Source organism: Hylobates moloch, unplaced genomic scaffold (genome assembly GCF_009828535.3).
Source record: "Hylobates moloch isolate HMO894 unplaced genomic scaffold, HMol_V3 SCAFFOLD_2, whole genome shotgun sequence".
NCBI classification, from domain to species: domain Eukaryota; kingdom Metazoa; phylum Chordata; class Mammalia; order Primates; family Hylobatidae; genus Hylobates; species Hylobates moloch.
In genome coordinates, this window is record NW_026652277.1 from 37,581,068 (window position 1) to 37,593,078 (window position 12,011).

The 12,011-nt window shown below is 37.5% G+C and overlaps 1 protein-coding gene across 11 annotated transcripts in view; it reads right to left on the bottom strand.

Moving 5' to 3' along the window:
• BMPR1B (bone morphogenetic protein receptor type 1B) overlaps positions 1–12,011 on the bottom strand; it is a 403,893-nt gene that overhangs the window by 20,589 nt on the left and 371,293 nt on the right. For all 11 annotated transcript variants that reach the window (XM_032137171.2, XM_058432835.1, XM_032137249.2 and 8 more), the window contains 2 exons: positions 7,724–7,916; positions 6,281–6,578 (listed from right to left, as the gene is read on the bottom strand). In XM_032137171.2, the coding sequence (XP_031993062.1) occupies positions 6,281–6,578; positions 7,724–7,916 (491 nt within the window). The remainder of the gene's footprint in view (positions 1–6,280; positions 6,579–7,723; positions 7,917–12,011) is intronic.

Below are 12,011 nucleotides of genomic sequence, written 5' to 3' on the forward strand. Positions count from 1 at the left end.
CACACACGGGCTCAAAATAAAGGGATGGAGGAAGATCTAGCAAGCAAATGGAAAACAGAAAAAAGCAGGGGTTGCAATCCTAGTCTCTGATAAAACAGACTTTAAACCAACAAAGATCAAAAGAGACAAAGAAGGCCATTATATAATGGTAAAGGGATCAATTCAACAAGAAGAGCTAACTATTCTAAATATATATGCACCCAATACAGGAGCACCCAGATTCATAAAGCAAGTCCTTAGAGACCTACAAAGAGACTCAGACTCCCACACAATAATGGGAGACTTTAACACCCCACTGTCAACATTAGACAGATCAATGAGACAGAAAGTTAAGAAGGATACCCAGGAATTGAACTCAGCTCTGCACCAAGTGGACCTAATAGACATCTACAGAACTCTCCACCCCAAATCAACAGAATAGACATTCTTCTCAGCACCACATAGCACTTATTCCAAAATTGACCACATAGTTGGAAGTAAAGCACTCCTCAGCAAATGTAAATGAACAGAAATTATAACAAACTGTCTCTCAGACCACAGTGCAATCAAACTAGAACTCAGGATTAAGAAACTCACTCAAAACCGCTCAACTACATGGAAACTGAACAACCTGCTCCTGAATGACTACTGGGTACATAACGAAATGAAGGCGGAAATAAAGATGTTCTTTGAAACCAATGAGAACAAAGACACAAACATACCAGAATCTCTGCGATACATTTAAAGAAGTGTGTAGAAGGAAATTTATAGCACTAAATGCCCACAAGAGAAAGCAGGAAAGATCTAAAATTGATACCCTAACATCACAATTAAAAGAACTAGAAAAGCAAGAGCAAACATATTCAAAAGCTAGCAGAAGGCAAGAAATAACTAAGATCAGAGCAGAACTGAAGGAGATAGAGACACAAAAAACCCTTCAAAAAAAATCAATGAATCCAGGAGCTGTTTTGAAAAGATCAACAAAATTGATAGACCACTAGAAAGACTAATAAATAAGAAAAGAGAGAAGAATCAAACAGACGCAATAAAAAATGATAAAGGGGATATCACCACCAATCCCGTAGAAATACAAACTACCATCAGAGAATACTACAAACACCTCTACGCAAATAAACTAGAAAATAGGAGAAATGGATAAATTTCTCAACACATACACCCTCCCAAGACTAAACCAGGAAGAAGCTGAATCCCTGAATAGACTAATAACAGGCTCTGAAATTGAGTCAATAATTAATAGCCTACCAACGAAAAAAAGTCCAGGACCAGACGGATTCACAGTTGAATTCTACCAGAGTACAAAGAGGAGCTGGTACCATGCCTTCTGAAACTATTCCAATCAATAGAAAAAGAGGGAATCCTCCCTAACTCATTTTATGAGGCCAGCATCATCCTGATACCAAATCCTGGCAGAGACACAACAAAAAAAGAGAATTTTAGACCAATATCCCTGATGAACATCAATGCAAAAATCCTCAATAAGATACTGGGAAACCGAATCCAGCAGCACATCAAAAAGCTTATCCACCATGATCAAGTGGGCTTCATCCCTGGGATGCAAGGCTGGTTCAACATACATAAATCAATAAACGTAGTCCATCTAGTCCTGGACTTTTTTTGATTGGAAGGCTATTAATTATTGCCTACCAAAGACAAAAACCACATGATCATCTCAATAGATGCAGAAAAGGCCTTCAACAAAATTTAACAGCCCTTCATGCTAAAAACTCTCAATAAACTAGGTATTGATGGGACGTATCTCAAAATAATAAGAGCTATTTATGACAAACCCACAGCCAATATCATACTGAATGGGCAAAAACTGGAAGCACTCCCTTTGAAAACTGGCACAAGACAGGGATGCCCTCTCTCAGCACTCCTATTCTACATAGTGTTGGAAGTTCTGACCAAAGCAATCCAGCAGGAGAAAGAAATAAAGGGTATTCAGTTAGGAAAAGAGGAAGTCAAATTGTCCCTGTTTGCAGATGACATGATTGTATATTTAGAAAACCCCATCATCTCAGCCCAAAATCTCCTTAAGCTGGTAAGCAACTTTGGCAAAGTCTCAGTATACAAAATCAATGTACAAAAATCACAAGCATTCCTATACACCAATAACAAACAGAGAGCCAAATTATGAGTGAATTCCCATTCACAATTGCTTCAAAGAGAATAAAATACCTAGGAATCTAATTTACAAGGGATGTGAAGGACCTCTTCAAGGAGAACTACAAACCACTGCTCAACGAAATAAAAGAGGACACAAACAAATGGAAGGGCATTCCATGCTCATGGATAGGAAGAATCAATATCATGAAAATGGCCATACTGCCCAAGGTAATTTATAGATTCCATGCCATCCCCATCAAGCTACCAATGACTTTCTTCACAGAATTGGAAAAAACTACTTTAAAGTTCCTATGTACCAAAAAAGTGCCCACATGGCCAAGTCAATCCTAAGCCAAAAGAACAAAGCTGGAGGCATCACGCTACCTGACTTCAAACTATACTACAAGGCTACAGTAACCAAAACAGCATGGTACTGGTACCAAAACAGAGATATAGACCAATGGAAGAGAACAGAGCCCCCAGAAATAATACCACACATCTACAACTATCTGATCTTTGACAAAGCTGACAAAAACAAGAAATGGGGAAAGGATTCCCTGTTTAATAAATGGGGCTGGGAAAACTGGCTAGCCATATGTAGAAAGTTGAAACTGGATCTCTTCCTTACACCTTATACAAAAATCAATTCAAGATGGATTAAAGACTTAAATGTTAGACCTAAAACCATAAAAACCACAGAAGAAAACCTAGACAATACCATTCAGGATGTAGGCATGGGCAAGGACTTTATGTCTAAAACACCAAAAGCAATGGCAACAAAAGCCAAAATTGACAAATGGGATCTAATTAAACTAAAGAGCTTCTGCACAGCAAAGAAACTACCATCAGAGTAAACAGGCAACCTACAGAAAGGAAGAAAATTTTTACAATCTACCCACGTGACAAAGGGCTAATACCTAGAATCTACAAAGAACTCAAACAAATTTACAAGAAAAAAACAAACAACCCCATCAAAAAGTGGGTGAAGGATATGAACAGACACTTCTCAAAAGAAGACATTTATGCAGCCAAAAAACACATGAAAAAATGCTCATCATCACTGGCCATCAGAGAAATGCAAATCAAAACCACAATGATATGCCATCTCACACCAGTCAGAATGGTGATCATTAAAAAGTCAGGAAACAATAGGTGCTAGAGAGGATGTGCAGAAATAGGAACACTTTTACACTGTTGGTGGGGCTGTAAACTAGTTCAACCATTGCGGAAGACAGTGTGGCGATTCCTCAAGGATCTAGAACTAGAAATACCCTTTGACCCAGCCATCCCATTACTGAGTATATACCCAAAAGATTACAAATCATGCTGCTATAAAGACACATGCACACGTATGTTTACAGAGGCACTATTCACAATAGCAAAGATTTGGAACCAACCCAAATGTACATCGAAGATAGACTGGATTAAGAAAATGTAGCACATATACACCATGGAATACTATGCAGCCACGAAAAAAGATGAGTTCATGTACTTTGTAGGGACACGGATGAAGCTGGAAACCACCATTCTGAGCAAAACACAAGGACAGAAAACCAAACACCACACGTTCTCACTCATAGGTGGGAATTGAACAATGAGAACACTTGGACACAGGGTGGGGAACATCACACACCGGGCCTGTTGTGGGGTGGAGCGGGGAGGGATAGCATTAGGAGATATACCTAATGTAAATGACAAGTTAATGGGTGCATCACATCAACATGGCACACGTATACATATATAACAAACCTGCACGTTGTGCACATGTACCCTAGAACTTAAAGTATAATGAAAAAAAAAACAGCAGATGGGCCAGGCATGGTGGCTCATGCCTATAATCCCAGCGTTTTGGGAGGCTGATGCAGGAAGATCACTTGAGTCTAGGAGTCTGAGGCCAGCCTGGCAACATAGTGAGATTCCATCTATTAAAAAAAAAAAACAATTAGCCAGGCATGGTGGCACATGCCTAAAGTTCCAATTACTCGGGAGGCTGAGGTGGAGGACTGCTTGGGCCTGGAAGGTCAAGGCTGCAGTGAGTTGTGATGGTGCCACTGCACTCCAGTCTGGGTGACAGAGCCAGTCTTTGTCTAAAAAATAAAAATAAAAAAAGAAGGTGTCTCAAAAGAAGAAACTGTGAAGATCAGTAGTTGTGATCTAGGTAGAGAAGGGGATATGTGTGTTCGGGTAATGATAAAAGCATGTTATAAACACCCGATGGTATGAGAAGTGTGAAGTCTTCAGAATAAATCTTGCCAAAGGTAAGGAGTGTGGTGGAAATAGGGCAGAAGAACAGCCCAGGGTCAGAAAAGAAAGAGTCCACTGCACCAAGGGACTCTAACTACATTTTAATACGAAGCCACAGGAAACTATGAAATTATTTTGATGCCCAAAATTAGGCTTCAAGAAAATAAATCCAGTGGCATCATGTACAAAAGACTGGAAATAGGAGAGACAAAGAGAAAGTAACTCAAAATGCTTCACCCCAGAATCTAGAAAAATGGTATAGAAGGCCCACACTGGCCCAGTACAAATGGGAATATTGTGGATAGAAAATTCATTCACTTGAGCAAACCAAAAGTTAGGGAACGAAAGATGATGTCAGATACCTAATATTAAGAATGGATCAGCCAAAACTGGGAACTAGGAAGGAAATGCAGATACAGCAGGAAATCTCACAGTGGGAAAATACATAAGAGGTAAAAAGACAGCAGAGCCAGTGGAGAGAAAGAAAGGAGAAGTTGCAGCACAGAGATACACCAAGAAAACAGGAGAAAGAAAGGTTTGGACACTGTGGATAGGGTGATGGCAATAAAGAAGGCCTCTGGTGACCAAGCCCAGTGGTGTGTCTGAATATAGCAGCGTCCAAAGAGAATGGAACAGAAGCCAAATTACAAGACTATTAACAAATTGCTGGGTTTTGGAAGCAGATGATCTTTTGGAACTCTTGGGAGAAATTTAACAGGGGAGAGAAGGAGAGAGAGGCTGGTAATTTAAGAAGCATTGTGGGATTTTTTTTTTTTTTATAGGAAGACTTGAAAAGAGTTGTAGGTCAGAGGAAAAAAAATTAGAAGGGAGAAAGGATTTAATAATCTTTATTGGCAGGAGGTTCATATTTCTAACTTAAATCTATAGCTCAAATCATTTCCTCTTGCTTTGTTTTTAAAGATCAAGAACTTCAATTTCCCATCCTTTACATGGTGAAGACCTTCATATATTTGGGGTATGTTATTAAATCACACCTCAGCCTTTAGTTCTGGCTGAAAATACCAATCAATTAGTCTTTTTTTGTGAATTTTACTTTCCAAACTTTTAATAATCTCCATGGCTTTTTATTTGTGCTCTTTGCCATGTATTACAGAGTCTTACTTAGAAAAATCCACAAGATGATCCAACAATTTATTAATGGCTAAGCCTAAACTGAGTTCTTTAAAAAGTAGTTATACGATGATTTCTCTACACGAGTGGTTTGCAAGCTCATTTTGTTTGTTTTCTTTTCCAAACAGAGAAACCATTTATTCGAATTAAATCATCTGTGAGACGGAAGGAGCCTGTTTGATTAAAGTGAGAGTAAGCAAAATACAGTCCCAACTATTATCTCCCCTCCCTACGGTGCAGAAGCTACTGATGTAACCCAAGCAGCCCTAGGGGTCTGAAAACCACTGTTTTACAACATGCTCTGGTTTATGTGCACAGATGTTAAATTCACTGTTTCAGGTACAGGATAACAGTACTGAGTAACAGCTGGGTTTTGTTTATTAGTTTCTAACATTTCTCATAAAACACCTATGCAAGTTATCTTTCCTATACCGTATAGAAATTGTCTTTATCCATACATAATCTGTAAATTTTCCCCAAAACTTTTTCCTACTTGCAAATGTTACGCAGAATTCTGACTACATATTCCCAGGAATTAGCTACTTCTTTTCTATATAACTTAATGACAGCTGCAAACCTAATGTGAACAGTCTCTAAGCAATGTCTATGATGAGCACAGAAACAATAGAACAGACCCAAATATGCTGTGTTGCTAATAAAATGTTTGGTGGTTCTTCCCGTCAAATGTCAAAATTAATGATATTCCTCTTCTACTAAATATCCTAGAAGCACTGCGCTACAAAATAAAAAGTAACAGAAAAGAGTCATAAAACATGTATTTGTTCACTTTGATACTAACCTAATAAATTTAACAGCCAGGCCCAGGTCAGCAATACAGCAAGTTCCATTTTTCTTCACCAGAATGTTTTTACTTTTCAGATCTCGATGGGCAATTGCTGGTTTGCCTTGAGTACTAAAGATTTCTGTGTGTAAATGACATAAGCCACTGACAGAAGAGTAGGCTAACTTCAGCATTGATTTAGTGTCTAGGGTGGTGGACTTCAGATAATCATAAAGGGAACCATTTTCATGATAGTCTGTGATTAGGTACAACTGGGTCCAGGACCCTGTCCCTTTGATATCTGCAGCAATGAAACCTAAAAGGAAAAAAGATGAAAAGGTTTAGTGTTTTCTGAATAGTATCAGGAATAATTCATATTCTCAAACATCATTCTTTGTCATAGGTAATTTTTGTTTAGCATTTCAATCAATTTCCTGACTATGCCTATGATGGTATTAAATGACTAATACCAATAAGAAGCAATCAAAATTGTATGAGTAAGGCCGGACACAGTGGCTCACACCCATAATCTAAGCACACTGGGAGGCCATGGCGGGTGGATCACTTGAGGTCAGGAGTTCAAGAACACTCTGGCCAACATGGTGAAACCACATCTCTACTAAAAATATAAAAATTAGCTGGGCATGGTGGCATGTGCCTGTGATCCCAGTTACTCGGGGGGCTAAGCAGGAGAATTGCTTTAACCTGGGAAGCAGAGATTATAGTGAGCGGAGATCAGACCATTGCACTCCAGCCTGGGTGATAGAGCGAGACTTTATCTCAAAAAAAAAGAAAAGAAAAGAAAAAGAAAAAAAACTGTAGGAGTAGAGAAAGATTAAGAGTTTACGTCTGAAAATATGGTCCCTTCCTAATCAGTAGTTGATGTTTAAACTACTTTATGGTATTACAAACTACTATGGTTTATAAACTACTTTATGGTATTATAGTTATACATAAGACATTGCAAAACAGGGTCTTGAATTCTTGAATTAAGGAATATACCCTACTGATTAGCTTACTCTCTTTCTACTTGAACAATCCAGACAGATCATTTCTAACTTGCGAAAACAAAATCAATTCTCAATATAAACTATTGATATAAATAAACCCTGCAGATAAGATTCCTACAACTTTTCTCAACATTTAAACAAAAATATGTTCCTTCAAATTCCTAAGAAACCCTAAGAAATTCTGGTATTATACTTGCATTTCCTGTTTCTGAAGAAAAAATATTTGAGAGTATTCCATTTCCAGCCTACCACTTACTCACAGAAGTGCCTTAGTCATTCCTCCTGTGAGGTCTCCCATTAGAAACTTATGATGTTCTTGGGCCCATGCCAAGAAGAAAACTTCAATGCATTTCACAACGGGTCTAGACAGATGAGTTAACATGCAGATGTTAACAGAAAGACAGAGGAAAGCTAGGAAACCCTGAACATAGCTATGCAGACTTTTACTCACCCAAAATGTTTTCATGCCTCATCAACACTGTCTGATATATTTCTGTCTCTCTGAACCAGCTGGCTTCCTCTGTGGTGAAGAACACTTTCACAGCTACCTTTTCGCCACGCCACTTTCCCATCCAAACTTCCCCATAGCGACCTTTTCCAATCTGTTTCACCATCTGAATCTGCTTAGCTATAGTCCTTTGGACCTGTGAAATCCCAAAACACAGTTAGTGTATTCACAGCACTACAGATTTGTTTAATCTTTTTTTCTGCAGAGAAGAAACGATTACTGCATGTAAAATATATTTAGCTAGTATTTTTCTCTATATAGACAACTTATTTGTATTTATTTATTAATTTATGTTATATCTTTTAAACATATTTGAGATTGAGTGTGGATTCTGAATGTTCAAAATACTGCTTCCGAATTATGAAATATTTTATTCTACTATTATTATTTTCTCAGAGAAAAAATCTGAGTGGGTTCATAGTAATCGGCAGAGTAGAATACTTGCACTTCCCCGTTATAATGGACTACTACATACTCTGAAGAGACTCATCACCATACACCTAATCATGTATAAATATAACAAAACAAAATTGTAATGCATTGTTAGGCACATACAGAAATAAAGGAAATCTACATGCAGGGAGGAAGAAGAAAGGGAGGGAAGGAGGGAGGAGGGAGGGAAGGAAGGAGTTGAGACCAGAGCAGGAAACGATAAACCAAGTTGCCGTCTGGGCAAAGAATAATACCAGAACTGGAATCCAGAGTTTAAACTGACTCCTTTAAAACCAGAGGAACTGAACCTAGGGCTTCAGCATTAAGCAGAGAGCATCGAATGGTACTAACTTTGCTATAGGTTGGTAGCATGCCAAGGCTCCTCAATACAAATGCTCACTTGAGGAAACCATTTGCAAAACACTTTTCATGCCGTGACTATGGTGGGATAATAGTACTTTGAAGGAACTCTTGCCACCATACAACTTGATCATGGGTATAACATAAGAAATAAACTGTAATGCACTCCTGGGCTCACAGGGAAACAAAGGAAATATCCAAGAATGGGGAGGAAAAAGGAGGACAAAAAAAATGGAGGGAGACAAGAAAGGGCAAGAATGAGAGAAGATTATAGAGAACGAATTCTTTAGAACAAAAAGAAACAGTCACTATAAATGAGAGTCAACAGAAAAAAACCAAATAGATTTAACCTCTTCAGATTACATACTGGAATTTTGAGATATAGACTGCCAAGTAACTCGAAATGAAATGAAGATGGAATAAAAAATAAGCAAGAAAAGATTACTGGAAATTACATTTTTGTAATGAGACAGTTAATTGTCACAATAAAAAATGCAAAACAAGTAGACAAAACAGCATATTAGGGAGAAAAGTTAATGAGAGAAAGTAACGAGTTGGAGATAATATTATTTACCAAGCTCTAAGAGAGCTCTGAACAATAGTAAAAGAGTGGAGTAGAGACAAAGAGAATGAAAATATGAGTTAAGTGGCATTAAATTTAAATCTCTTTATATGTGATCTTCATCCCATCTGTACTTACAGTAAAATATTTGAAGAACTCTGATATCAATGGTTCCAAGACTGAAAGGGCTAAGCATCTGTTACAATTTATATAATTTAGAGGACATAAAGAATCAAGCATATAACTCTTGTAACACCTGATCAGCAAACTGGAATGTATTCTTTGTAGAGATATACTTTACATCAATTAAAAACTTAAAGTTTTTCTTTTTGTACTTTTAAGAGCCATGCAATCACATGGGCCACTCCAGATAATCCAGAATGATCTCATCTTATCGTCAGCAACCTTTGCTCACCTTTGTCATAGAACATAAAATTTTAGGGATTAGGTCTGGGCACGGTGGCTCATGCCTGTAATCCCAGCACTTTGGGAGGCTGTGGAGGGAGGATCCTTGAGTCCAGGAGTTCAAGACCAGCCTGGGCAACATGGCAAAAACTCATCTCTACAAGTAATATGAAAATTAGCCAGGTGTGGTAGCACACACCTGTAGTGACAAGCTACTTGGGAGGCTGAGGTGGGAGGATCGCTTGAGCCTGGGAGGTCAAGGCTGTAATGAGCCAAGATCGCACCACAACACTCCAGCCTAAGTGACAGAGCAAGACCTTGTCTAAAAAAAAAATCCTGGGGATTAGGGCATGAACATTTTGGGGGGACATTATATATTATATATTATTTATAATGAAGATTATAAATTTCATAATTTATGAAAAAAGAACTGCTGATGTACCATGAAGCCACTGAAGCTTGATGGAAATAAGCAAGCAAGTGTATGTGTAATGCAGCCGTCCTCCCTTTAGGAGCCCCACGCACCATGAGACATCATGTTGAGTCCACTGTACTCCATTCCCAAACAAGGAAACAGGAGCAACATGGGCACCAGTTGGGAGCCAAATTCATACACAGGGAAATCACTCATTTGAGAGGAAACTTCCCACATTTATTAAAGAAAAATATTTAATTTACAGATCTTACAAAGCATTGCTCATGTAAGTCTATGGAGAATTTCCTAACATAAGCAGTTTTGCATCTGCTTTTTTTCTAATGATAATACATCTTACAATTTAAGTTTTGACAGAATTGACGATACTCAATAGAATAGGAACAACTTATCCCAAAGATAGAAAGTAAGCTATTATAACATGTAAGGACCTAAAAATATAACTTCAAAATTTTTTAACTGATTTATTTTAGTTTTTATTTGATTTAGCAAATGTTTCTGGTCCTTCTATACCTAAACTTTAATTCTATATTACATTCTTAGATACCAACTTTTTAGATTGATTGTATAAATAAAATGCCTATAAGATACAATGACTATGACTGTACTTTCAAACAGATCACTATATTTCATGTACTCTGAGAACAACTGAATATATAAGGAGTTATAAAGAATTATCACTATTCCAGGACTGTGAGAAGACACACAGAACACACACACACACACACACACACACACACACACACACACAGTCTTAATTCTTAATTCTTACAACAGCCCTATGATATTATTTCCTTTTAAAGAAGGAAAAAATTGACGTTTTATGAAAAAGAAAAGATGCAAAATTAAAGGGCACGTATAAAATCATTTGGTAAACACAAGGTCCAAGTATGTGGTTATATATAAGGCACTAATTTGCCCATTATGTTATTAAAATTAATAACAAATCAATGTTAAGATGAGGTATTTACTCACATACCAATATATGGAGAGAGAACTGTATACCTCTGCATTGTTTATATTAATAACCAAATCTTAAAACCAAAAAATAAATCTGTAATAGAGGCTTTTTCTTTATTGAACTGAGTTTTATAGAACCCTCCTTCCCATCCTACCCCCATCAAATGCACTTCCTTGTTTTATTTAACCAACATTTAGTTCACATCTCACTAATGTTAAGAGCACAGACCATCTGGGTTTGAATCCTGGCTTCTCCACGTACTAGCTAGTTGACCTATCTGGACCTGTATCCCCTGATGTGTAATACAGGGTTATACCAATATTTCTGGTACTACCTTATAGGGTTGCTATGAGGACTAAATGAGAATTTGATTTAGTTTTAAAGGCCAATGTCTGGCCAGGACTGGAACTCAGACAATTTGGCTTGAGAATATATGCTCTTAATCATTTTATGATGTGAGCCAAATATTATTTTTTGGTATCTAGATTATAGAAACAAGATAGTATTTTTATAGCTATTAAAAGTAGGAGCTGAAAGCTTTTTAAAAACAAATTGCTGAACAGCGCCTTTAATAAATCAGCCAGCCACTATACTGGGGATAAAAAGTGAACAAAATATAACCTCTACCCCAAAGAGGACAGACTCCACCAAAAGACACAAGAACATTATCACTAATTATAACATTATTTTAAATGGCCATTATTAGTGCTAAAAATAAAATGTTATCACAGAAGATAAATAGACTGGCTTAGCCTGGGGTAACTGAGAAGTTGTCACAGAGGTAAAACATGAGGTAGACCTTGAGCCATGAGTTGGAGTGATGTCCAGTAAAGAGATTACACTTGCAATGACATGATATATGTTGTATTTGAGAAACAATTACTCAAAGGTGATGCTAGAGCCCAGGCAGCATCCTGGGAAGAGGTGGGAGGAGACATCAGGAAGGCAGGTTGAGTTTATGTGCCATACATACCAAGCTGGGAAAGAAGACCTGCAAGCAGTATTGGGTATTAGGATATTTTATCCAGGACATAACAGTGCAAGATCAATGGTTTTGGAGAGAGAACTCCACAGTAAT